A 26,948-nucleotide genomic window follows, 5' to 3' on the forward strand; every position below is an offset into this window, starting at 1 on the left:
AAAAAAATCATTGAAAAATCTAGCCATGGAAATGTTAGCTGAACAGTAGGCACTTTTGTAGTTACCATGCTATATGAGTAAGAGGCACGCAGTCTTTAAGATGGTTTACTCTGTTCTTGTCAATAACTATAACATCGTGTCCATGCTTTTTGAGCAGTTGGTTAACTTTGGAGTGTCTCCGCAACTGTAGCTAGACTCCAGACCTCACACGACTGACACGGATGCCTGGCATATGTGGTTTTTCTGTTTGGGGTGGAATTCATCTTGCACAGCACAATACTTATAAGAATAAGCACTGAAGGAGTATATCTAGTGTTGGTGGAGAAAATGTGTCACTTTTAAAGCAAACCTTAAATCCCATTCAGAACACTCTATTTTTGTCCCTTTGTTTGATGCTTGCTCCATCCTCTGGGAACTGAATTGGTTATTTTCTGTATTCATGTAGGTCCAGGTTATCAAATACCTGTTCTCTTATTGTCAACCAGCATAGCCAGCAACCTGCCTGGGCTGTGCTGGTGAATTGTCACAGGCCCAGAGGAGTGAAAAATGACAGAAACTTCTGTAAAGAAATTTAAACAAAGAATTTGGGCAAAAATATTGCTCATTTTATTATACACTCAATAAACTAAGACTTAAAGGAAATAGCTAATTGCATTTTGAAATGAGCTATTTTGAGATTGGGTGGGGCAGATAATACTATAAAAAATATACAACAGCATGTGTTAGCATCTTTATGTTTAAAGCACGCGCTGTATATCTAGCCCTTAAGCAAGAATACCTGCCCTCACACCAGGTAGGGACTTCTTCCCAAGCTGCTGCTCAGGACTGGAGCATGGGAAGTGCCGATGAAGAGGAGGGTATGGCTGTCTCCATTCTTCATGTTTCAAAGTGCATGGCACGAGACTGGGTACAGTGGGGGTGAGGGACCCCATCTCCCTCGCCTCCTGCTATATTTTTCCTTGCTAATATGTTAAATTTCAGATAACTGTAAAAAGGCAAAAAAAAAAAAAAGTGCTTTAAATGCTCTTCAAAACTTAAGGTTGGTATTGTTAACATGCTGCCCCATGTTATGCCACGACATAGCATGCTACCAGTGGTATTGGTAGTACATGTGAGGAACAGCCTTTGCTTTTGTTCATTGTCCCCCAGCTCTTTGATTTGGTGTATCGAGAAGAGACCTTGCTGAACGTCATCAAGAGCGTCACTCGCAATGGGCGTTCCATCATCCTGACTGCTGTTCTTGCTCTTATCTTGGTCTACCTGTTCTCCATAGTGGGGTACCTCTTCTTCAAAGATGACTTTATCCTGGAAGTAGACAAGCTCCCTAACGAAACGATACTGCCAGGTTGGTACCGGCGACTCATCTCAATGGTTTGCGTTGAAGAAAGTAATGGGCTTTTGTTCCCCGGGGCATGCTGAGTGTCTTCCACCTTTTGCAAGACATACTGATTACCTCAGCAGTCTGACAATTTCTTGCTTACAAAGGACACTATTAAAATGGAAAATAAAATTTAAAAAACCCCAAACTGATTGGGGCAAATGGGTACCCCAGTATTTTTACAAAACGCTGCAATCTGCTGCAGCATAAAGAGGGATGGGGAGGAGGAACCCCTGGAGATAGCGCTTAGGCTCTTCTGCAAACGGTTGAGATTTCTCCCCTCACTGTTTAGTAAAACAGTTGAGATTATCTAATTCAGCTACACCTACTTCCTCCCCCAGTTTAATTACGAGCAGACTTTAGGTAGGCCATCGTGGAGAAGGCTCTGCACTGGGAGAATTCAGTTCTGCCTCAGTTTGCCAGATATTGAATGCTTATATTGGCTTTTAATGGTGGGGTTTAGTTTCAACATAACAAAAATTAATATTTTATCTGAAATAACAGACTGAATATAAATGAAGGGCATCAAAGAGATGCTCCTGTGAAGTAGAGGTTTCTCTCTTTAACTCTGGTTTGCTCATAGTTTTTCTAGACTGTATTAACCTCCCTCAAATACTTGCTACAGTTTAAACTCCATAGCAGACTTCTCCGTGCTGGCCTTAGATTTCTTATTGTAAGTTAAAATTTGGGTTTTTTTCCACCCTGCAGCATCAAGCAACTAACTCAGGGGGTGGGAAACACAGAAATTATAAATTTGTTAGAGGAGAGGTTTGGGGGTTGTCTTTTTCTGTCTTTGATTTTTTTCTCTGACACTTGAGCTATTCAGACAAGTATTATTTGACATTCCCACTATTTGTTTCTAATGTTACTGTGAGAGACCCAAGCCTTACTGACCCTGTTATTTCACGTTTCCATGCAGCTGGAGAAATGCCAAAGACATATTACTATGTGGCAGTAGGTTTGTTTTGATACTTGCAAGGCATTGAAAGGCAAGTTTTCAAGGCACCTTGAAAATTCAATGTGCACTAGAACATAGTATTTTTGGAACAATTTCAGTTACTCCCTCAACTGTGGAGCTGATGCAAAATAAATGCACAACTTTGGTCTTTAATTCATAGAAGTCAGAAGAATTTTATGTTTGAATTTAAAATCATTGAATGTGTAAATCGTAAAGTCCTTCTAAACTCTAGGATAATGTACTGTTCTAAATCTGCCTAGTAATTGCACCCTGAATATGATGAGGTACCTTAATATCTGAGAAGTAATCTTGCAAAGCATACAAAACATTAAACTATCCGTTTGATTCATCCCCTTCTGTTTTTAGATCGCACAGAACCAGGTGAGACCATGACCGGAGAGTTTCTCTATTCAGATGTATGCAAAGCAGGTGGCAGTGAAAACTGTTCTTCAATCATTCCTTCAGACCGTAAGTACCTGCTGTTGAATTTGTAACTCACGCCCTGAGTTTTCACACTTTTTCTAGTTAAGCACCTTAAATTAAAAAAAAACATTACTTTTTAAAAATTCTATGTAATAAATGGGGGAACAAAGCTATCATGAGAGTATCTAACTTGAAAAAGGATTCATTTAGGCCAACAGCATAAATGACATTTGTTACATGAAGTGATTAAACTAGAGAAACTTAGAACTAAACCATATTTTGATAAAACACTGTCATATTCTTTAATTTTCTACCTTATCAATTTGAGAAGGAAGTGATGCAGTTTACCTTTTTGCAAAGTTTATTATTTTAAAACATTAGGCTATTAAATGTGATCTCAGAGGATAATGCCCTGTGAAATATGGAGCAGAACATCATTTATTGTCAGCATTATTCTATCTAGCTAACTAAGGAAACTGTTTTTAATATCATGGCAGGAAGTACTCAATGGATTAAGTAGACAGGGTAGGTTTGGGGGGTTTTGAGATCAAAAAAGTGCATGCAAGATATTACTTGTAGCATAATCACCAGCCTCAGATTGGGTATTGAAATATTTCAGTTTTATTTTCTAGAAAATGTAATTTACTTCTCGGAGATTTAGGATGCTGGCTGTGAGAGCCAGACAGAACATCACTATTTCTCTTAGGAGCGGAGCTCTTACATGGTCAAATGTTTCAAAGGTCAATAATGGCCACGAGCCCATGCTCGCAAGAGGAGATGGCTCTGTTTTGCTCAAGTGTCCTTTTTGATAAACTAAGATTCAATATTGATACAAGAATAGCTGCTTTATTCAGCTCTAGTAGGAGTGTGCTTCTTTGTTTTTTATACACTCTGGCTGCAGAAAGGAAAACTCCAGAGATGTTTTTATATCATAATCAACCTGATATCAGGGTCTTACGTGGTCAGGGATATTAATGGTGCCCAAAGATTTGGCCATTTCTCTACCATCTTGGGTTTTGGCTATTTCTGGATTGCATGGGGCCTTTCTAAGGCTGTCCGTGGGAAGGTGGGATCCACTCATGAGCATTTTTATGATGAAATGAAAGTCATGAGACTTTTAATGGGTACAGGGAGAGCATATGAGATTAGGTAATTAATTCTAGCAGTTCTGCAACTGAAACAGTGAAGTTGGAGGCTTCAGCCAAATGAAGAGAGGGTCAAAAAAAGTGTGTTACTTTTTTAGTAAAATGCTGTTTCCATAAGCAGTGATATTTTAGCCATTTGAAAAATACAAGTCGAAGTTGCCATTTTGAGTGCAGCCCAAAGGCTGTGCAATCTGTTAGGCACCAAGGGAGAGTGTAAGAGGCAACACTTTGTCCTCTGAGCTGTCAAAAAGCTATGATTCTGTATAAACAGGCATCTGGTGATCTGAGCTATGCATGCTAACAGAAATGGAAAGAGAGATTTAACGAAGTCAAAGACAGCAGTTCAAGCACAAAAGAAAACTCTGCTGGTGGGGAGAGGAGGGCAGGCTGGAGCCAGAGCAGAGACCTGCTCCGATGGTCAGCTCTTTGCAAGAGCTAAGGAGGTTTGCAATGCTGGCTGGAAATCCGGCAGGTTTTGCAAAGGGGGGGAGAGAGAGAGAGAGAGAGCCTAACCAACAGAGAATGGAGAGAATTACTTAAAACTGATCTTCTTGCCTTTGAAACGTGTTTTTGCTTGCTGTGTTAATAGAACTGATTGCTGAAGAAATGGAGGAAGAGAATAAAGAGCATACGTGCGAGACGTTACTGATGTGCATTGTTACTGTACTGAGTCATGGGCTCAGGAGTGGGGGTGGAGTAGGTGATGTGCTCAGGAAACCATCCAAAGAGGTAAATTATCACTGAATGGGGGCGGAAGAGTGATAACCATGTAGGGCTGGGGATCTGGTTCTGCTGGGGAAAATGTGTATACACTCCCTTTAAACAGATGTAGGATACATTGCAACTAGAAGGGACCACACTTTCTCTCGGTGTAATATAGTTAAATCTCTGTTGGATCAGATTAAAAGGCAGCCAGTTCAAAGAAGCTTGAGGGCTGTCCAGAATGGGGCCCAACAGAACAGAAATGGTGTAGCCAACAGTCTGTGCTTTGGGAGTTCAGCATCTGAAGAAATAAGATAAGCACAAGCTAGTGAAAGAGTAACATGAGGTAGCAGAATGAAAATGCAGTGGTAGCTGATACCATGCTAGTGGCATGAGTTTCTGTGGACAGCATCCCTAGGGAAAGATAAGATGTGTAAAACAGGGAATGGATGAGAGGACAGGGACCAGGATGGGTTGGAGCTGGGACTGTGGGAAGGAAGGAAGGAAGGATGGATGTTGTTTGGAGCCATCATCAGAGAGCGCGGGCCAGTCAAAGCAGCAGGAATTCTTCACAATACCCAAAACTGCCCATATAGCTGCTTCTTTAGCTGTTTGTGCCCGTTTGAGTCTCAGGCTGTCCTCCATCTAGTCATTCCCCAAAGCCACGTTAGGAACCAAAGGAGCAGTCTTGGTCAGAGTGAATGCTTTTCTGTATTGTCTGCAGTTTCAAAGTGTTTTCTAATATTTAGCCTTATTTTCCGCTTACAATGGTTTAAAAGTTACATAATTCTTAATAAAAGTTTGGCACCCAACTGGCAGGATGATTCTGAAAATGGGGGTTAGGTATTCGGGTATCCAGGCCTGCAATAAATATGAAATGGGTACCAGGAAGTCCAACTTCATGTCCACGTACATGGTCGTTAGCATAAATTAAATGAATACTATTAAATTCCAGTAAAAGACTTCATGGTCAACACTGATACTATATTGATATACAAGCAGGTTAATATAAGGATATAATTTGGATGGGCTTGCAGGGCGGGGTTGAGGAGAGAACAAATTTCAGCGTTTGTGAGAGAGAAGAGGACAGACTTAGACACAGTGAGCAGAAAGAGCAACTCTGTAGAGATCGCATACTGGTAGCTGACTAATTTGGCTTTTCTTTCAGTAACCTTGCGTTTTAGTTTCACTTAATGTTTTGAGCTGTAAGCTATCATTGGAGAGCATAAAAATGGAGACTCTAAAGGGAGGGGTTGTGGGGCAGCATACTCTGCTGAACTGAGAAAGCCATGGTAAGGGTTAGATGTGCACGTATTTGGGTTGTTAATTATTAAAATATATATCTTGCAGGAACCTCTCTTTGCTGCTAGAGTGATATATGATCTGTTATTCTTCTTCATGGTCATCATTATTGTCCTTAACCTGATTTTTGGTGTGATCATTGACACTTTTGCTGATTTAAGGAGTGAAAAACAGAAGAAAGAAGAAATTTTAAAAACGACTTGCTTTATTTGTGGTAAGTGTAGAAACATACTTAAGAATAAGGGGTTACTCTGTCAAAGTCAGAGGTAGCTGCAAACTAGCAGGAAACAGGAGTCTTGAATTACTGGCTGTTCCTACCTTGCATTCCTCAGCTAGTTGATATTCTCGGGTACCACGTGTGTAGGAGCTTGCCAGCAGGAAGAGATGGGGAATGTATGCTCAGTATACCGGTTTTTGCTCAAATCTTTAGTTTCTGTTTCTCCTATGCTTCAAAGAATAGTTTCCTATTGGAATGGGAGAGATTTTTATAAACAGATGTTTTTTCCAAGGGTGCAGAATGTTGGAGTAGTGCCTATGAAAGTTTTTCCCATCAGTAGATTGGGAATTAAGCTGCCGAGCCTTTGAGGCCGGTGCAGTTAAATGAGATGGTCGTGCAGAAGTTGCATAACACACAGACTGGCAGAAGTAACCTTTGGAAGCTTGCTGCAAATCAAATGTTGCATTTGGTATCATTTTGCCCCAAAATAGGAGGTGAGTTATGAAATCCAACAAACTGACTGCATTTTTTTTAACCAAAAGTTTTCTGTTAGGTATAGTAAGTGTGAGCGGTACTTGTTATGCCGCCTTTCCTCTTCTCACTACATTGTGGCCCTTTGTTAGAGAGTTTATCCCTGTTATTCAGTGTTCATTTAAGAATAATTGTGACTGTTAAGAAGTGCTGCAGACTGTAGAAACAAGTTTTGTTCTTAGAGCTCACTTTCTTAGTACCAGTTCGTAAATGCTAAGGGTTATATATGTGTCATTCTTGTAGGTTTGGAAAGAGATAAATTTGATAACAAGACAGTCACATTTGAAGAGCACATTAAAGAAGAGCACAATATGTGGCATTATTTGTGCTTTATTGTGTTAGTGAAAGTAAAAGATTCAACAGAATACACAGGACCAGAAAGTTATGTGGCAGAAATGATCAAGGTGAGTTTGAAGTTTCGCTTTTTCTTTTTCCTAGATTAGACCAACCTACTGGCATATTTGGTAAACATAGTATTCTGTGTTTTATTTATTTTGTAAGCAAAAACTTGGAGTAAGACTTTTTCTATAATAATAGGCTCAATCCAACGCCTTTCCTTTTAGAAGCATCTTCTAAAGATAATATCCTTAAGGTGTACTTGGCAAGAGAACTCGATAAAAGACATTGTGTTGATGGCAGCACATTGCAGCATGCTGCAAATGGATGGTGCAGGCAGGGGCACTCGTGGGAGCCGACATGTGCTGCAGCACCGCAGTCACACGGCGATTTGTGTCTGCGTACCTGCAGCTTCTCAGCCTCTAAAACGCTCCCATGTGTATGCCAAAGTAGGTGGCAGTGAGCAGTGACAGCTAGTAGTCTCCATGGTTTTAAATCAGGTGAAGAGAAGCTATTCTGTTTTGAAAAGTAATGTTTAAGGGAGAATATTTTCAGGCTGGTGGAAGTAGCTGAAGCGCAACAAACATGTTATATCCTGTCCCAGTATAAATATCTTACATTGACTTGTAGGATTTGTTGTCGTATGATTTTAGCTTATTATTGTAAAAAACTAAAATTAATATCTAGTCAATTGTAAGGCCTTTTAATGAGAGAATTAAAAAACTTCTCTGCCACGCTGCAGGTTCAGAGCTCCTGGAGTTAGATCCTAAACCGCAATTACTAATTTGTGTCTTCTGGATGGTTAGCAAAACCTGTTTCTGATTTGTAAAATTTCAGTTAGTTATTTCTTTATTTGCCTTCAGACAAATAAATAGCAGAACACTTTCCTCATTTGTCTCTAGCTTTTTTTGCCACGGGGGTACAAGCTACCTTTAAGCGGGCAATTTGTCATGGCCCGGTCAGCATGTAAATCCCACCCAGATCTCTTAGAGGTTAAACGTGTTACTTCGGGGTCACTAAAGTGTACGTCCTAGTTCTGGATTTCTGCCTCTGTAATGAGGACTTAAAGAAATCTTGTGAGCAGTCACCTGATAGAGGATTAGCACAGTGAGATAACTAAGTACATCACTGCTGCTTTCTAGTCTGACTGATTATATTGCTCCCTTTATTTATCCCACTGGAGCAAGCATAACTTCAGGGGGAGGCACTGTACTCTTTAAAATGTTTCTGCTTGTAAAAGACGATTTTGTGTTGTGTTAAAACTAGGGTTTTTTTAAAACATTTCAATTAACGAACAATTTATTAACAAATTGCTATTTCAGATTAACAGTTCAAATTAGATAAGAACCAAAAAACAGTCACTGAATATGTTTTCAATAAATGCAAAAACTGGAGAACTTTTACCAGAATTCCTATTCATAGAACTGTCAGCAAAGGCTAATTACAATGTGTTGAATGGGAATATGGATAAATTATGCATAGACCAAGTGTCTCTCGCAGATGCAATTTCATGTAACTATATGCTCTAGGTAGAGGTTTGGAGTATGTCTTGTAGTTGGTGGTTTTTTGCATTTCATGAGCCAGTTTTAAACTGCGAACTGACAGCAGGGTCTCACTGCAGTGCTGTTGAAAGCGTGGTGTAACCGTATGAGCCGTGGAATAGGAAGTAAATTTGTTTTGCACATCAGTGGTCTGATCCAGCACGGGCATGACCGGAGCAGCTGGGGCTGCCGCCGCCCTGACGTGGTAGTTCTCAGCAGCATTTTGCAGTCATATTCCTTAGGACTGATCTAGCAGAGCTTACTCTGAAACTCAGAAGCAATTTCTTTCCATCATCCTTTAACATTAAAAACATTCTTTTCTACCCTAGAAAATCTGAATGTAAACCACAATGAATGTATTTCTCTACCAGACCTGTTTTAAATACTTCTGTAAGAGTCAGAAATCATTTTTTCTGCCTAAGGTGTATCTAGGAATAACTTGGGGCACAGTTCATCTTTTACTCAAGCCTTCTGTCTTCGTTCCACGAATCTAGAAGGACAGGCAAAAGGAAAGCCTTAAATATGTCAGTGGTTCCAAAGATTCAGATTCACCTGTTGGAGGTGATGGTTTATTTTGTATTTGTACCAAGGGCGAATGGGAACCTGTGGTTGCTTAATGGCTGCAGCTACTGGATTCTCCTGGAAAGCCTACTTATGTCATGGTTAGATTTAAAAGGGATTTTCTCCCCACATTTTCAGACTGAAGGTGGCACTCTAACATCTTTAATAATGACAAAGATGGGGCATGTCTTTTCCATGGGCTGTTATGCGGTACCATTGTTCAACTGCAATTTATACCCATTTTTAGTAGTTGAGGGTAGGACGCATAATGTGCTCCAAATCATACTGTGATGACAGAATACACCTCAAATATGCTTCACCTTTCCTCTGACTCCCAACAGAATATCTTTAGAAGAGTCTTGGATTTCTGCCTTTTGGCAATTGTAAAAAAAAAAAAAAAAAAAAAAAATAATTTTTTTTTTTTTTTTTAAATTGCCTCTTCCATTTAGTATTTGTGGGTTGTTCCAACACCACAGAACATTAAAAAAAAATATATCCAAAAAAAAAAAAAAAAAAAGAATTTAGGACACTAAAATTATATTCACCATCAGCTTGTGAGTTGCATCCAGTGCTGCTTGTACAGTGCTTTAAAGATATTTTAAGCACTGTGGTATCAAAAGAATCCTGGACAATTTCACTTACGCCGGTTAGTGAATATTCAGAAGCTTTAAGAGTGATCTTGAATTTTGATGTTTTCTTGTCTAAAAATAATGTGTGTAGAAAGCCAATTTTGAGGCTATCCGCTGTACTGGAGATGGCAGAGCTGAATCTTGCCTATAGAATTAATCTCATAGCCTGCAGGAGTCTGACCCAGCATAAAAAGAAACTGTAGCCTTGAGAATCAATGATTAACTACAATTCTTTAGTGAATTTTATATTTCTTCATGGATAGAAGCTCATTAAGTTAAAACGCAGCATGCAGAAAGAAGTCCACAGTTAAACCTGGAAACAGTTTAAGGTTTAGAAGTATTTTGAACGCTGTAAGCCTGATCAAATATTAAAAAAACAGTGATCTGATAAAATAAAATCTAATTTACTGTGTTTTAGTACTGATTTGTAACTGTATCTTCCCTAACGTTTTTCTGATACAAATATGGGTCTGTTGGTGCTTGCAATCTCAGATTGTTTCTGTTCAAGTTCCCCCGTGTTGGGTGTTCGTGTGCCACCACGTGGGAAGCAAAGTGGTCTGTTAGCTGCAAGTCCAGACTCTTGATAGGAGGCCTGGAATTCATCGCCAGCTTTTCCCCCTGTAAACAGGGGTAATACTCACTTACATCAGTAAGATGAGCGCGTGCCTGCTGTGATATGTGATGTAAAACTTGGGATATCTTTAGCATCTTAGCTGGGAATTGCTAGAGCAATGCAAGGGGGGAAATGGGATTGCTGGTTGTGTTTGATGTAGAACCTGAGCTTGCGTACACTCCCGAGCTGCTGTGGTGAATCATCCGCTGTCCTGAAGTCCTTACCAGTGCTGGCGTGGTTGGTAACCTCATGGATTTCAGGAGATGGCAAACAGAAGCTTGGCATGAAGCAGCTCATCTTCGAAATGCATTCTTGAGCCACCTCCTAATATCTATTTAATAGCACAGACAGTACTGTAGGATGTGAGAAAACATCTAGTGGTAAAAGAGATGGTCTTTAATTCTTGGTGTTTGAAGCCCTCCTGATGACCTAACTTCTGTTCATCAGGCTAAATCACTGCAGATGTGCACTTAAGATAGTGAGGCTTCAAGATGGATCAATGTCTTTTGAAAAGTGTTTATCTGGAAAGTATGCTAATGGTGCTGCAGAGCTGGTAGTCCAGTGCTTCCTGCGTTTCCCAGGAACAAAGGCATATGGTTCAGCTGCTGTGTGGCTTTGTAGTCACCAGGGAAGATCAGGTGATGTCTGAGTAATACCAGGTGTGTAGGAGGTGGGGGGGATCCATTTATCGTGTTGGCCAGACATTGACATCCCCACCCAAATGACTAATGTGAACTCCGTGCAACTCCCTACAGATTAGTTCATTTAAATGTCTTATCTACCCATCCTGTCTTGAGAATTTCTTAAGTTTTCTGCATTTGCCTGCAGTTACTGTGGCAGCCTCGCTAGCAGCAGCCCCAGCAGTACAGCTGTCACTTGAGTCTTGGCAAAGGCCTGCTACAAACAGCTGTTTGCAGGCATTTATAATATGTAAAAATTTTACTCTGAGGCTCGATACATAGAAAACCACATACACACTTTGGTTTTGTGTGCATTTGTAAGCCGCTGTGCATGCAGCTGCAGTGTGCTGTCACTTGCATGGACAAATATTTGCATCCACAACTCTTGCATACCCTAACATGGGGATTTGCATATACACCTTCACATCAACATTTGATCAGTGTGGGTGAGAGCTGCATGGCTGTGAGTGATGTTATGCACACAGGTGTGCATATTAAAAAATAAAGGCTTGTTTGGAAAAGTTTTTAGCACAAAGCTTCCTAACTAGCTCTTGCAATTGCCACAGATTTTTTTAATCTAGTGTTGCACCAAGCAGGATACCTTTATTACAAAAGCGAGGTAGAGAGGTGTAAGGGATTGCCCAAGCTCACATGTCCAGATCGAGAGTACTGAGTCCTAAATCTTCAACTGGATTGTGTTGTCATTTGAAAATGAACCATTCATAAAAAGGAGTGATGGTGCAGGTGTCCTTAAGGCAATTTGGAATGGAAATGAAGGCTAAAGATTTCCTTTTGTGCCCTAATTAACCTCTTCATACAAAACTGGAGATTTAAATATACTATTGGGCTTTTTTCTTTTTGTCTTGAGCTATGTGCGATACCATAATTGTAAAGTATTTCTTACTACTGTTCTGAGTGTCCACTGTAGCCTGTAACTTCTGCCAAGACGTAGCCTCTTAGTAGGCAAAGGCAAGGTTTCATCAGTGTCAGGCTTTTAAAATTACATTCTTCCAGAAGTGCAAGTTTGACTTGAAACCTGTCCTAAGGAGTTAAACGCCCAGCCACGATTTTCGCTGTGCTCTGAACTCAGCAGAAGTGTGTGATTCACGAGGCTCACGTGATGATGGCTTTGAAGGGTTGCTGTGTCCCCAGGCTCTACATCCAATATAATTTGGTTGGAGATGGCCAAGACTGGGCTTGAACTGCAGCACCTATAGGAATAAGAAGTGTCAGGCCGTGATGCTTCAAACCCAAAGCATTTCAAAAGGGGCCTAATGATTCCAGCACTGGTGAAACACATGTATACAGCTGAAACTACAGTCTGAGAGAGTATTAGGAACTTAGTTACATTCATGTGTAATTTGTACTTGGAAATCCTGTACTTTGGGGCAAAATCAAATAGAAAAGATTTGTCATATCAATACTTACCAACCCAATTGCAGATGCAGAAGAGAGCAACTCGTACAAATAACTTGTAAGCAGTTGCTCGGTTATAGATGAAGAAACTGGGGTTTCAGGGCTCCCGGTCGCAATGACACTGGGTGCAAGCCGGGAAAGGAGGAGGACTGAGGAGGTCAGGATCTGAACTGGAGCTTATAGTGCTTAATTTGGTGGTATCTTCCCAACAAGCTGCATCTTGAGATGCCTTACCAGAGTTAGCCAATATAATTACAGGATTAAACAATAAATAATAGCAAAGGCATAGAAGAGCCAAGAGGTGTGTTTGGCAGAAGGCCCTTGGCTGCTGGAAACACTGTGTCATAGGTATGGGTCCTGAGCTTTGCATTTAGATAGCGAAGCAACTTGTTCCACCCTTGAAATCAGCATTAAGGTGCAAACCAGAAACTGCACGGGGAGAAATGGTTGGTCAACCTCATCTTTCCCACACAGCATTAGTATGCTTTTCCCTCCGGAGGTGTGCAAGCTGGTGTGCCCTGCAGTGTGCTACAGAAAAAAACCTCTGTTGCTGGCATCAACCTTACATGGCCGAGTTCTTTGTTTTCCCTGATAAACCACCTGGGCAGGCATCCATGCTGGGAATATCGGGTTAGCATCCCCACTAACGACTCAAGGGTTTCACTTCGGCCGAGCGTGTGGCAGGAAAAGGGCCTGGGTGGGTGAAAACAGAAGTAAAGGCTTGAGCCCAATTCAGTGCAATGGTTTGTTTGCATAACATGTTGGGATACGGGCGGATCCCAAAGCAGCTTGCAGGGTGGGCACCGTGTCCTTGCTGCTGGGGCACCACCAGCACACGCCTGGGAGGGAAGGGGAAGGTTTCCAACTGGAAGCCATCGAGGGTGACATGCTGGGGAAAATAAACCGCTCAGTCTGCAATGCTGGCCAGGACCAAAAAGCCCCATGGGGCCGTGTGTGCTGAGGAGGTGGCCCGGGGCTGGGGTGAGGCAGCCGTCCCTTGAGTCATCACTGCCACCTCCTCCAGCCCAGCGGTGCCGGGGAGCCCGTGACCCTGTGCCGCAGGGTGCTCCGGGCCGTGCCGGATGCGTTGTGCAAGAGTAGGTGGGTGACCGCAGCCATCGCCACCAGCAGCTGTTTGTTCAGCCTTTGCATGCTTAATTGTTTTGTCCTGCCCAGCTGATCATGGTGTAACATGTCCTACTTAAAATGTAGATCCAAACCGCCAGAAGTAGGTTGCTGCGGAGAGCTAGCACTGTCACTTCGGCAAGAGCAAGGAGATTGCCTTCAGGGATTCCCACCGGGGCTGTCTGCCTCAGTCGTGCCAAGCTGGGTGATGCTTGGTGGGGTAACTTCACTGCTGGTAAACACAATGCTTGGCTCAAGTGGGTCACCCGCAGCAGAAATGTCACTGGGATGTAGAGGGGGGATCATTTCATACAGGGATGCAGTCATCTTCCACCTTTGGAAATGGTGCCTGCCTTCCAGGTTCCCTGCTCTGCACCGGTGCAAAAGCCACTTAGGTATTTTAATCTATGGAAACAGTGAAAAAGGAGATTTTTATATCATTAGCCTTATATCATCAGCCTCCTGTTTAAAGACATGGCAGATGTGAGGGTTTGAAAATACTCTTGGTGTGGAGGGAGGGCACCATCGAGTGCCGTCCTTAATGGAGAGGGGAGAAGTGCAGCTTGGTATGGAAGAAGTGATGGTGAGCGCTTTGCAGAAGAAAGAACGAACCTGGTGTGGGGGTTTTTCCAGGAAGCACAGAAAGAACCAAGAGGAGTTTCATCTCGCCACAAACAGAAAAATTAATTTTCAAAACGCTTCACGAGGCTGTTTATTAGCTGTACAGGTATGATTTTTAATGACACGAGACAGAAACTGAAATTTGCTGCTGCCACCTTCTCCTACTAAGTGACAGCTGCTGGGCAGCCTTCTGATGGCAGGCTATAGGGATTTATTTTGACAAGCATTGAATTAGCCCTTCAGCACCCATAAATACTAGGCGCAGGGGTAGCTGAATAAACGGGGACCCAGAAGAGGAGCGGTGACTTCCTCGGGGCGGCCGGCGGCGTGGCGGTGCCGGAGGTGAGGACGAGCCCTGGTCCCTGCCGTTAGCGGCCGCCTCCTGCCCAAGGAGCGGAGCTAATGCATCTCTTGGCATGGCTCACGCTGAGGTTGCTTCAGAAACCTTTCTTAGAATAAACTCTTTGGCAGAAGTAGGGAGGAGCGGGCGCTTCTCAGAATGAATTGCATCTGCATCATGCAGCGCCGCTTCCTCTTTTTTCAAATTTCCAATCGTGGACGGTCAGCATCGCCCCCATGTCTGAGATTTAATGGTATTTGCTTTACAAGAGGGACTTTTCCAACTTTACCTAGAAAAGAGCTAACCCGAAACCCAGCACTTGTGGTTAGCCAGCTTCCGTCAGTGGCTTTAGTCAGTTCGTCTGTTGAAGCAGAGGAAGCTGCGACTGTGACGGGAAGAGGGAGCTGACTGCACACCAGGATCCCGGTGCCTCTGCTTGCAGGAGGACCACAGCAGACAGTGCATAACTGCATTGGTATGCGAGGTGCCAGCAGCCAGGAGGGCGCGCGGCGGGACAAGGGACAGCCGGGGAAAGGGATGAAGGGTGAGCCTTTCCCTTCATGGCTCACTTAGTGCCTCTACAAAACTACCAAACCCCCAGTGAAAGATGTAAGGCTGTATCTTTAAAGGCACCCCAGTGTTCAGTTAAAGTTCAGCAGAAACTAGATCATCGAGATATAAATCTTTTATTCAGCCTTGAATAGAAGCGCTCTGCAGAGGGAGCGCTGCTGGCAGGCGTGGGGCTGGGAGCCGGGCTGGCTGCCGCACGCCGGCCCAGCGGGCTTGTCAGCGACTGACCTTTCTGCATTCCTGCTTATTTCCGTTTTCACCGTCTCTGCTGGAGGCATCGTTATTTATTTATTTAAAATAACACACACACACACAGGGACAGGCGTTTGGGCCCAAGTCTGCATTTCAGCAGGCTGGTCACATCCAGGCTCTCGAGCTTTTCTCCCTGGTGCTGGTGGAGGTTGTAGGAACAGGCTGAAGGTTTCCCATGCGAAGCCAGAGCGAAGAGGTGCAGGATTGTGTGTGCAGAGAGGAGGAGGAAGAGGAGAAAGAGGAAGAGGTGTGTCCCTGCGTGCTGGCAGCATCCCCGCTGCCCTCTCCAGAGAGGTCCCAGCAGCCACCGTGGGTCAGCAGGTTCACTGGTGTCCGTGTTACCTGCATCGATGCAGTTTTACCTGCACGTCTGTCCCCACGGTTCCTCACCTCAGGGTGTTTGCCCAGGCTGTTTGGGTGGACACCCCTTTATTTCTTGCTGGGTGGCAGCTGGACACATCCAGGTGAACTTTGGGTTTGAGTCGTGCCAACAAGCTACATGAAACCCGAACGGGAGTGCAGGTTAGGTCCAGCCTAATGACACGGGTCGGCAAAGTGAGGTATAGGTCCTTCCCTGAGCCTGTCTCTGCACAGTAAATTGCCAGGTGCCCCCTGTTAACTCTTTCCTGGATCAGGACTTAGCAGGGGTATTGCCAGTTCCAGGCTCGAAAGGGAGTCCTGTCCTCACAGCTCAGGAATCTGCCTGGGTAGCCGTGAGTCGTGTTTCCTTTTCATTAGCCTTCTCCTTTCTCAGCTTGCAGAGTTCACGTGGAGCGTTTTTGTTTTTAATCTTTCACCATTGCTATGAGAACTAGAGAGGCACTTCATTGTTTTTTTCAAGTGAAAGCCAAGATTTCCCATACTCAAGTGACTTCAAGAGCTGGGGCTTTCAGAAAACCAGTGAGCATGAAACTTCTGATGAGCCTGCAGAAGCTGGCAATGCTGTGATGCTTGCTGGTTTGATTTCACCATCCGAGACTGCCCGTCACCTTCCCTGCCTGTAATGATCAAGTTGCAACCTCTGCAGCAGCTACAGCATTTGCTTATATTGCAAAGTAAGGTCAGAAAAGGTTTGGGGTATTTATTAATAAGATGTTGCAGGCAGGGAAAGGTTGGTGTTTCCAGGTCTTGCTCCCCTCGTCCCCTTCGTCCTTCACAAGGATGAGGCCTGGCAGTGCTCTGGGGATGGGCTTGGAAAGCTCACCTCTTTGGGAACAAGTGACATAATAATATTTCCACAGCAAGTAAGGAGTGGGCAGGAGCTTTGGGGCTCTGCTCCTGCATCTGCCTAGAAACCTCAGGACACTGACCTGAGGGTCCAGGCAAACCCGCGAATATAAATTGCATTTTAAGTTGAACTTGCCTTGTCAGTGGAAACCTGGAGGAGAGCAGGGAGGGGAATAGCACTTCTTTTAGTTTGTCCTCCCTGGATGGGGAGGGGAGATACTTTGAGGGGGAGGTGCTGGACCTGGGCACAAGTGATGAGCCTGCCCTCTCTTCCCTAATGAGGATTTTATTAATGGCTGGAAGAACACAGTGAAGTGTTGCCTGTTACTACTATTAAATCTTAATTGTGGGACTGTCGTTTCCTAAAGTCCAAAATATTTTGGCACTTGTCTTGATAAAATATATGTACAAAAAAATATGCCTTTTTCTTTTATTAGCAGAAACCATCTGCCCTGTAAACAGAGATCAGGAGGGAAAAAAGCTTTCCTGGCAGTTTTGCATCATGTGGGAATCCTGTGGTGCGCTGCATGGGAAAGGGCCTGCTTTCTGCCTTTTAATCTCAGCAATAGTAAACTCCAAGCAGATCAGAAGCAACTAATTTAAGATGATGAATCTTGGCATAACATCTGAATTGCAGAAAGGACGTGACTGTAAATCTCTGTAGAGGTGCACAACCCTGATTTAAGCAGGAGGGATGCTCCTGGGAATGAGTGAGCGTGGAGGGGGAGCAGAGAGATGGGGGAGTGGGTTTGAGTTAGGAGATTTAGGCAGGAATGGCAAAAAGCCAAAGAGAGTTTGCAGTGCCATAAAAATAAGCTGTAGGTTTGAGAGAGAGCCCAGCGAAGAGCCTGGCCTGCGAAGTGGGGTGAACTTTGGTCGCCGTTAATCAGTGATGTTGATCGATCTTTGGTTTGGGATACTCTTAATCCAGTAGGCTATTGTTTAAAATATTACCAGTTGTTGCAGTGTCACCTCTGAGAGTGCACACATCCTTATCTCATCCAGAGTTAGTTTAACTTCCATTTCAGAGAGTATCTCCAGCGTGGGAGGAGAGCCAGACTAGATAGGAAACCAGTTTGGTGTTGAAATTTAAGGTGTCAAGATGCGGTATACACCCCTCCTCCTGTTTTGTGGCTTTCTATTCCGTTCCTGCTTTTATTTTTAATGTCACTGGCGTGTACATGAGTGTATGTGTGAGCCTGTATGTACATTAATAAAACCGAGCACGTGTCTGCTGAAGTTCCTGAACGTGAAATATTAGAGAATTTGTATGCCTGAATGAAAACTTTATTATAAGCAATTCATTGTAACTTAATCTGTCCCACATTTTAGCCCGTCAGAATATGATTTTTTTCTTTTTTCTTTTTCATTAAAAAGGAAGTATTTCAACTATAAAAGTATTTCCAGGTAGAACATGGTTTCTTTCATTAGAAAGCACAGCAAAACTTTGCTTGACCAAAAAAGCAACCCAGCTTTATCAGCAGAAAATCTCCAACAAACACAAATTAAAATACTATAAGATGGCAGCGGATTTCTAGCACTGGAAAATGCTTGTCCAGACATGAAATCCAGGCTGGTTTATTGTCCAGTGTTCATGTATTACACTGAAATGTATCTGAAAAAGAAATGGCTGGGGAGAGTGAGTTGCTGGAAAAGAAAAGCCAACAATAAGCAGCCTTAATTTTCAGTAGTTATGTCTGAAGTGCCTCATTGCCTCTAGTGGGCAATTTTGCAAACTTTCCAGTACGATGCAAATGAAAATAACTACAGCACTTGTGTATCTGAGGAATGTCCCCACATGGCATTAAAGATTGGTCTGCACGCAGCCACTCGGGTGCAGGTTTTCATTTGGCAAATGCTAATTGTGAACTCGTGTGTGATTCTCAGGAGAGAAACCTGGACTGGTTCCCCCGGATGCGGGCCATGTCACTTGTGAGCAGCGACTCGGAAGGGGAGCAGAATGAGCTGAGAAACTTGCAGGAGAAGTTGGAGTCCACCATGAAGCTTGTGACCAACCTCTCTGGCCAGCTGTCAGAGCTTAAAGATCAGGTAAGGGAGAGCTGGTTGCAAACGTGAGGCGACGCACTGGTACATGCAGGACAAAGGTCCTGCAAGCCCGTTGTACAAAGTGGTGTTTTACAGCTCCATGGCTTCTGCAAACTGTGAAGAACTATTCTAAAGTAACTCGTGTTTAGGAAAGAAGTGAACAAACAAAATGTCCTTCCAAAGCCCCATGCCCCAGCTGACCTGCGTGGCAGTGCTAACCAAACTGGTGTAGTCCAAAGTGGCCACCTCCAGAAAGAGAAAACTTGCATTAAAAAAATCAAAGCTGAAGTTAACTTAAATCAGTCCTTGCTGGTGCAGGCAGCCTGTATGTATGTATGTATTGTTGTTGTTGTTGTTGTTGTTGTTGTTACAGGTTTTAACCCTAAGACCTTAGCACAGTCCTGTAAGTCAGAGGGTGTGATACTGATAGAAGTGCTGTGCTGCTGCACGGACCTCAAAACCCACTGAGAAACTGGAGAAATACTTGAGTGGTTAGCTTGCACTGGTCTCTTCCGTGCTATCACTGCGCTGCTAATGCAGATATAATTTGGCTACTGTCACGCTTTAGACTGCAGCACAGACAGACATACCCACAGAAATCTTTTGCACTGCAGCATGTATTGCTGCTGCTTAATACATGAATGCTGCATAGACCTCAGTATTTTTTCAGTGCAGCAGTTCTTTCTGCAGCAAGAGTTTGAGGACTTGTGTTAACTTTTGTCTTGGCTGGGGCTTGAGGGGATCGTGGGGATTGTTCCCAGCCCAAACCCAGCGATGGCTTTGTGAAAGCCACAGAGGCAGCAGGGCTTTATTTCGTGTTGTCCGTACAGATTGCAGCCTAACTGGAAGTAAAAGGGAAAATGCTGTTGCCTGCCCTGGTGGGAGCTGTTTGTGGTGGCAAAGTGACTAGCTGCTTATCTTTATGGATTAATAACCTGAGCCAGATGGTTCAATTAGTTAAGTTTATATAGATAGTGGCACTGGATGAAATTAATTGCTGACTTACACACAATGGTATCCCAGGGCAGAAATGGCCAACAGATTTGGTTCGTTATCTCTTCAGATGTGATCTGCCTACAGTTGGCACAACTCTCTCCAGTACTAATCGGATTCCTGCCTCCCATCTCTGCTCTGGGTTGGCTGGCTTTCTCTGTAAACCAGTTATCCTCGTGGAGACGTGAGTCTCTGGAAGCCAATATTGACTGAGATCCTGACTCCCTCCCTTCCGATCATGCTCTGCGTTTCTGATGGAGCTGGGCTCTTTTACCCGACACCCCACGGAGCACAAGGAAGGGATTAACGTGTAGGATTGGGAGCAGAAAACCTTACTTCTCTTGGCTGTAATTAGTTTTCAGACATTGTGCCATGGACACCCTTGCTGTAGTTGGTTTTGAGGATGGAGGACAGAGGCAGTTGCTCTTTTGTCTGTGCTTTAATACTTGCTGGGTAGTGGTTTTGCTATTTTGCCTGGAAACAATTATCTTGAAACATGTGTCTTGCGTCTTCTTGTTGAAGGCTCTGACTCAAAGTGGTCTGCAGCCACCAGGAGTCTTTCCATCGGCCGCGGCCAGCTCTGGATCAGAATGCCTTTATTTCTGAAGCTTGCAGCTCTTGGCTGACCAAGGACTAAAATGCCTTCTCGCTCTTTGTGAAAATAAGAATGAAGGATTTAGCTTTTAGAGAGCTATTTGACTGTAAAAGCAAAAGAGGAAACCAGCTTCATTAATGTTGTGATAGCTTTTAGGAATTCCCCTAAGTACTGTTATTGAGAGCCCTGCTTGAGTTGCAGGATGCTCCAGTTATGGGACAATACCAGTATATCCCTCATCCTGATCAGGAACTGGCTGCAGGAAAAGGAACTAACTCAGGGAACTTTTATTCGTATTTATTTTCTTGTAATTAAATAAAGGGAAAACCTCTCATTCATTTGCTTTTCAAGCTCGTTAGGTTTCTGGAGACTCTAATTGATAGAAACTGAAGTCCAACATGCTTGCTTTCACAAAGAAGTGCACCAAGAGCCATTAAAATTTCGATCACTAATTCTGTGCAAAAAGATTACAACATAATTGTCTGCAACAGCAGGGGATTAGATGTAATCACCCAGAAGCCCCTTCCAGTGCTGTCGTCTGATGTGAGTGTGAGGAATCTCTAATAGACGTTGGCTTCTCGCTCAGGATGGTCCCCTCACACCAGCCGGGACCCCGACCTCCATCGCCGCAAGCGTGACTCATTGCTGGAGCTGCTGCTCAGGTTGGCTTTATTCTGGCAAGCAGCACAGCGGGCAGACGCTGGCGTGTCCGTGTGTGCGTGTACCGTCAGTATCCTGCTCGTGCACTTCGCACATGCCCTGCTCCCGTTCTGGATTTAACTCCAACTCACCCGTAACCTTTGGAACTAGGCAGCATGCGTCTGTGCAGTTATATACGCTTATTGGAGAGTCCAGCTTGACTCAGATAAACTTCAGGCCCCTTGGTTTCATTTTTTAATCCTGTCAGCATTACTCCAGTAGCTGACAGCTCCCCTGCAATGTGTTGTGCGTAGCTTTTATTGCCTTTTAGGCTCAGGTGTACAGTCACTGCAGCTGTAAAGCTTTTGCAAGAGATTCACTCTCCAGGTAAATATGATAGAGATTAAAGTTGCTCCATCTTGCAGCCCTTTGCCCTCTAGACAAGCATTATGCATCTTGCAGGATTAATAACGTTCTGCATCAACATTGCAATTGCATTTCTCTCTCTACTTTACGCTCGGTTGCTTTATTCTTCCCTTTTTTTAAAAGGCACATCTTCTCCGTACACCTGCATCAGGGTGCACCATCCCTTTTTCTACATAGCATGAAAAATATCTATTACAGTCCCTTTTCATTGTTGTTTCTTTCTTGTTGTTGTGTTTCTTTTCCATTTTTATTTAATGCGTCCTCTGAATCAGTTTATTGGCTGTGTGAAATCATGGCTCTTAGTTTGCTCAGTGAAGCTAATTAGGGTAAATGGGCATTTTTTAAATGAAGTCCTCATTGCCTCTTTGCATTTCCAACTTGTGGGTTATCTTAGAAACAGTTAAAAAAGTCCCAGCTGGTTCAGCATGGGAGGAGCTTGTGTGTGGCTGAGACTGGAGAGCAATGGGAAGACCCCTCTCCTCCTGCTCCCATTTGCCTGTGAGGCGTTACAAGCCTTTTGTGAAAATAGACTTCCAGAAGCGTGGTGCAGAGGACGGGGAGGTGTGACCTGTCCTCGGGAGGCTGCGGTCGTCTTCCTGGAAAGGTAAAATAACAGTTCTGCCTCCCTTGGGTCAGGCGATGAGCAAGGCACTGGGCTGCAGTCGAGTTTAATTATGGTTTCAAGAGGAATTACTGTATTTCAGTCCCTTCCCTAGTGGTTAAATGAGTGTAATTATACACAGCTAGCCCGAGTGAAAGCAGTGGTGCGTGCGGTGCTGTACGGCCCGTGGGACATGGAGGAGCCTTTTGGACGTTGCCCAGAACTGCCTGTTTTGACCAAAACCTTTCCCCACAATGAACTCCAGACCTGCAGTTGGCTGCCGGCCGGCTGCTCCAGCACGCCAGGGTACCCCGCGCCGGAGATGGGAAGACTATTGACCGTCACCAAAACTGGAATTTTTAAACAAATACATTCAAGTGCGTGTTACAAATGAACCGAATGTGTGAGCACACAATCTCCTTTCTCCTGGAGTTACTTCCACAAGCAATTATATTGGCTGACGTTTGTCATTAAATATCTAAAAATCAAAAAAATTAAATTGTGGGTGTAGATGTTACAGGAAAAGCATTGCAGGGAACCTGGTTAATTCTCATAAAGAAAAATACTCTAAATTGTATCTTATGCTTGAATGAAAAATTACTTTCTCAGGCAAGTCAGCCAGGTTTTCTAGTGCACAGGCGTGTTGCCGGAGTCTCTGGTGGGGTCCTGCAAAGCCCTGGTGAGCCAGCTGGCCTGCCCTGGCACAGCTGTGCCTGCCACCGCAGCCGGGCATGCTCGGTCCCGAGAAGTGGGACATGAGCGCAGCTGCTTGCACACCGTTGGTGCCACCACAGATCCCGTGCAATGCCATGGTTGTGCGTTTGCACGTTGTTTTTAGGGTGCGGGGACTTTCGGTGGAGCCCGGGTGCCTGAGGAGCAGTGTTGGGTTCCCCTCGCCTCGGTGGTCCAGGGGTGAGGCGCTGTCCCGGCATCCTGCTCGGCACAGCTGCTGCAAGCCATCCCACGTGTCGGCTCCTCTGAAGCCAAGATGCAGTCGCAGAGGGAGTAGCGGAGAGTGCACGCAATGATCCAGCTGTTCGCTGCTGGAGACCCTGCCCACGCCGGAGTTGTTCCTTACGTGGCGTATCGGCTTATGCAAGTTGTCAGAAACCTCCCAAGGTTTGAAAAAAAATAGAGTGGAGAATTGGATTGTGTCCATTTTTCAATATCAGTAATAAAAAAATGATGATCCATTTTCAGGTCATGATTGCACTCATCAGGAGAAACATTATTTTATCTGATGGGAAGTATGGCCAAAGATTTGGCTGTCTGGCAGTGAGGTGGTTAACGTCCCGTCCCTGCCTTGCATCTTGGCTTTTGGCAGATGGAGAGGGATGTTGGCTCACTCCTGATGAGAGCGGGAGTGCTCGAGTCTATTCCAGTGAAGACAAGGGTATTCCCAGCCTGACTTGAGGGCTCGCCCCTTTTTTCCGCTCTCTGCGTCTCGTCGGCCTTGTACGTTGGACTGGTTACAAAGAATTTCTAACGGGGGAGGTTTCTGTAAGCTGCTCTCCGCACTAATTTGCGCTGGCCGCCTGGCTCTCCTGAGCTCTTTTCTTGCAAAACGGTAGCCAGCCGCACAAGCAAGTTCATGGACGTCCCCGATGAGTGCACGAGACGGGGCTGTAGTTGCCTCTTTCATCTGTTAGCGCTTGGCACAGCGGACAGAGGGGCGTTATTTGTAGAAAGTGGGTTTCAGAGTAAACACTAACCACAAAAGGCAGTGCTGGGTCCTTCGGTGAGCTGACGCACAGGAAGCGTCTAGGCCTAATGAGCAAACTTTTTAATTTTCCAGATGACAGAGCAGAGGAAGCAGAAACAGCGCATTGGTCTCCTAGGACACCCTCCGCCCATGAATGTGAACCCGCAGCAACCGGCATAAGTCAGAAGGGTCACCTACCCCTCTCGCAATAGCACGAGCAATGCTAACCCAGAGTTCAGATCCGACCACTGAGGCTGCTTCTGTGTACGTTCGGTTCATTTTGTAAATAACCTGTTTTTATACTATATGTATATGACTGCTACTATATAAAGTTTGGGGCATATGTATTGTAATTAGAACTGTTGGCACAGGACAGAGGTTAAACTTTGTGCCAAAACTATCAAAATTGCCTTTTTCTTGGAAGGACTAAAGAGAGCACCTGAATTGCACTTGAAAAGAATATTTGACTATGTGACATGTATTTTGTATTTAAAAAAAATAGAATAGCTAGTATTTATGTTTTTATACAATTGTGCAATATGAATTATGCAATCACAATATATTTGTAACTCCTGAATGTCCTAAAGGGAGTGCACATCTTTGAATCTGGTGTGTTAGTATAATGTAATAAATGGTATAAAATTACAGGTGTAAATGAGGCTGCTGCAAAATTGTGTTACTGGTGATTTTTCATACCCTTGGACATTTTTGTACCATGTGTGTAAATATCTTGCAATGCCATATCTGTTGCCTCTTCCTCCCAGAGATAACACTGGGACTCCGCGAGCTGTTAAATTGGTATCAATTAAAGCAAAACACTACTTTGAAGCTTCCAAATGAGGAAAGCAGGAGGTATTTTTCAAGTGACTTCTTCAAAGTACTGAGGCTAGAAGAGCTCAGATACCAGGTTTTTTAAATGCTAAGATTTCTTAAAGGGAACTTTTTATGCAAAACGAAGTTTGGGATGAGGATGCACTACTGGTGAGTTGGTGCAGTCTCCTACAGGCATTTTGTGCCACGCCACCTAAAACCAATCACGAGGCTGTCCAGGCTTTGCATTCTCAGTGTGTAGGATCCTTTCCTTTTTGTTTTTTCATTAGAGACCTACGTGCCTGCTGAAGCTTTAGCAAACAGGCATTGCAGCGACTGAAACGTGACCTATCCTGTTAGGACCGCAGCCAAGCACTGACATATGTAATGCTTGTGAGAGAGCCACTGGTTTGAGGTTGGTCCGTCCCACCCCTTCCTCTCCCTCTCCCCCTCCATTTGGTCACTTTCTTTGGTTTCTGATTCTAGAGAGTATGAAAGGAAACTTTTTTTTTCCCCTCCAGTCTGTTGCATAGTTTTATACATGGACCTCATTTTACAAAAGCTAACTTCTCTGCAATACTGTCTACAAAAAAAAAAAAAAAAAGGAAAAAAAAAGCTACAAACAGAGCTATGAAAATTTGTAAATGCATAAATATAGGTATTTAAATAAATGATGCAAAATACTCTACGGTCAGAGGCTGCTGGTGGTTTGTCTGCCCCCTCCAAGGCGGCGTGTGGTTGTGTTTGCTGTTGCGCTTGCACATACGCCCTGGAAAGCCGAGCCGCAGGGGCCTTGCAGGTAAGGACGGTGCTTTTCCCAGCTCAGAGGTTGGTCTTTTAATTCCAGAGTCAGTCTTTCCTCCTCTGGCAGCAAGAGGCACTGGTGCCCCAGAAACTTTGCCTGCCATCGCTCCAGTTTTAGATACTTGAGACTCTTATCACTGATATTTTAGGCTTGTCATCCTCAGCCTGGAGTGTATGACAGTTTTAAAAAAAAAAAAAAAACAAACAAACAAATGCCACCAAAACCAACAAAAAACCACTCCAGCTCCAAGTATCGTGTGCGCACAAGCGTTGCTGATTATGTGTATTTGATTAAGATGTAGCAGGAACTACCTGGTACAATTAATCATCTTTAATCTGGTAAGTGCACACCGCTGTCTGAAAAGGGTGCGCCTCCCTGCCACGGGTCATCACGAAATGTCAAAGCGAGTGCATCCGAGGAGGGGGGGAGGGAAGGGCAGCCTGACCAGCAGTCTCTGAGCCAGAGATTTACTGGTGAGATTGTGACTTCTTAATCACGTGTCATTTCCATACGTATGCTGGTAAATCTGTCTTCCTCCCCTCTGCAGCCGCTGGCTCCTAGCAAGGTGTATGTGGAGGGAGCATGACCCATGCGACGGCCGTCAGGGTTGTGCAATGAAGGAGCAGGATTTCATTTTCTCTGAGCAGCAGAGACACGTATCTGACTCACTCCTTCCCTTCGTGCCATTCAGGGATAAGCAGACACACACAAATTTGTCAGGCTTCCCGGAGTCTCCGCCAGTCAGGTGAGAGGGAGGAGGCTGCAGCACAGCCTGGGAAGGCAGCTGCTTCAAGAGGGCATCCGTGCAAATGCTCAACATTGCTTCATCTTTGCCTTAAAAAGGCAAAAATACCGGGCGCTTCAGCAAAAGCACAAACCCCAGCCTGCGCAGTGATCCGTGTGAAGATCAGCTGTGTAAAATCTGGTGTTTTCACATGTGGTTGTCCTTTCCCAGGAGATGCGGGGAGATGCAAAAGGCGATAGGTTTTTTCTCTCCCCCTGGTACAGCTGCAGCATGGTGACTGAAGCGAAGCACAACCACCACCCTGGCAGCAGCAGTGCACTGTGGTGTGGGGCAGGGGGGTTGGCTTGCGGGGCTTTATTGCGTGGTAACGCAGAGGCCATACTTCTTCCCCAGCCCGAGGAGAGGCTGTATCAGCTCCTGGTCAGCAGAGGAATCCTACTGCCATCTTCCTCCCCTCCATCAACCACCGGGTCATTCATTTCTGCAAATTCATTACTGCAACGAAATTTCATGCACAGCCATCACATGTTGACTTTTTCTTCTTGCGCTATTTGGTTTTCAAGACTTTTTTTGATTTTTCTTTCTGGCTGGGATCATTCTGGATGCACTGAACTCCTCTGCCCACCATGGTCATGGCAGCAAAGGCAAGGAATGGAGGAAACCCTCTTCTGGTTGGCAGCAGTTTTGGCCCTGCAGCTTCTAAGGTTAATGCCTGTGTAAGGGGCTTCCCGTTCCGGAGTGAGATCCGGTGACTCATGGCAAATTGTCATTGATCTCAAGGAAAAGCTGTGTGAGGGATCTGTTTAAATGACACATTTCGGGTATTCTTTTCCATAAAAGCTGAGTCTCTCTTGAAATCACAAAAAGTTTTATTAACAATTTGTAGATTCTAAAGTGGAAAAAACCCTCCAAAACCTGAGATCAGAATCTGTAATGGTACCTTTAGTTTCTTTAAGCCAGGACCTGGGAGGCTGACCATCACCTCTGGAGATGCCGTAAGATAAGGGACGTGGCTCTCA

At 44.2% G+C, this 26,948-nt stretch overlaps 1 protein-coding gene across 4 annotated transcripts in view; it reads left to right on the forward strand.

The window, feature by feature from the left end:
• Positions 1-25,040, forward strand: part of ITPR1 (inositol 1,4,5-trisphosphate receptor type 1) — a 186,530-nt gene extending 161,490 nt beyond the window's left edge. For all 4 annotated transcript variants that reach the window (XM_082321383.1, XM_082321382.1, XM_082321385.1 and 1 more), the window contains 7 exons: positions 1,150-1,345; positions 2,703-2,804; positions 4,494-4,633; positions 5,957-6,122; positions 6,900-7,060; positions 18,455-18,616; positions 23,663-25,040. In XM_082321383.1, coding sequence (XP_082177509.1) covers positions 1,150-1,345; positions 2,703-2,804; positions 4,494-4,633; positions 5,957-6,122; positions 6,900-7,060; positions 18,455-18,616; positions 23,663-23,749 — 1,014 coding nt within the window. In that variant the 3' untranslated portion in view covers positions 23,750-25,040. The remainder of the gene's footprint in view (positions 1-1,149; positions 1,346-2,702; positions 2,805-4,493; positions 4,634-5,956; positions 6,123-6,899; positions 7,061-18,454; positions 18,617-23,662) is intronic.
• Positions 25,041-26,948: the final 1,908 nt, after the last annotated feature.

This window comes from Platalea leucorodia (assembly GCF_965183815.1).
Source record: "Platalea leucorodia genome assembly, chromosome: 9".
Classification (NCBI taxonomy): Eukaryota; Metazoa; Chordata; class Aves; order Pelecaniformes; family Threskiornithidae; genus Platalea; species Platalea leucorodia.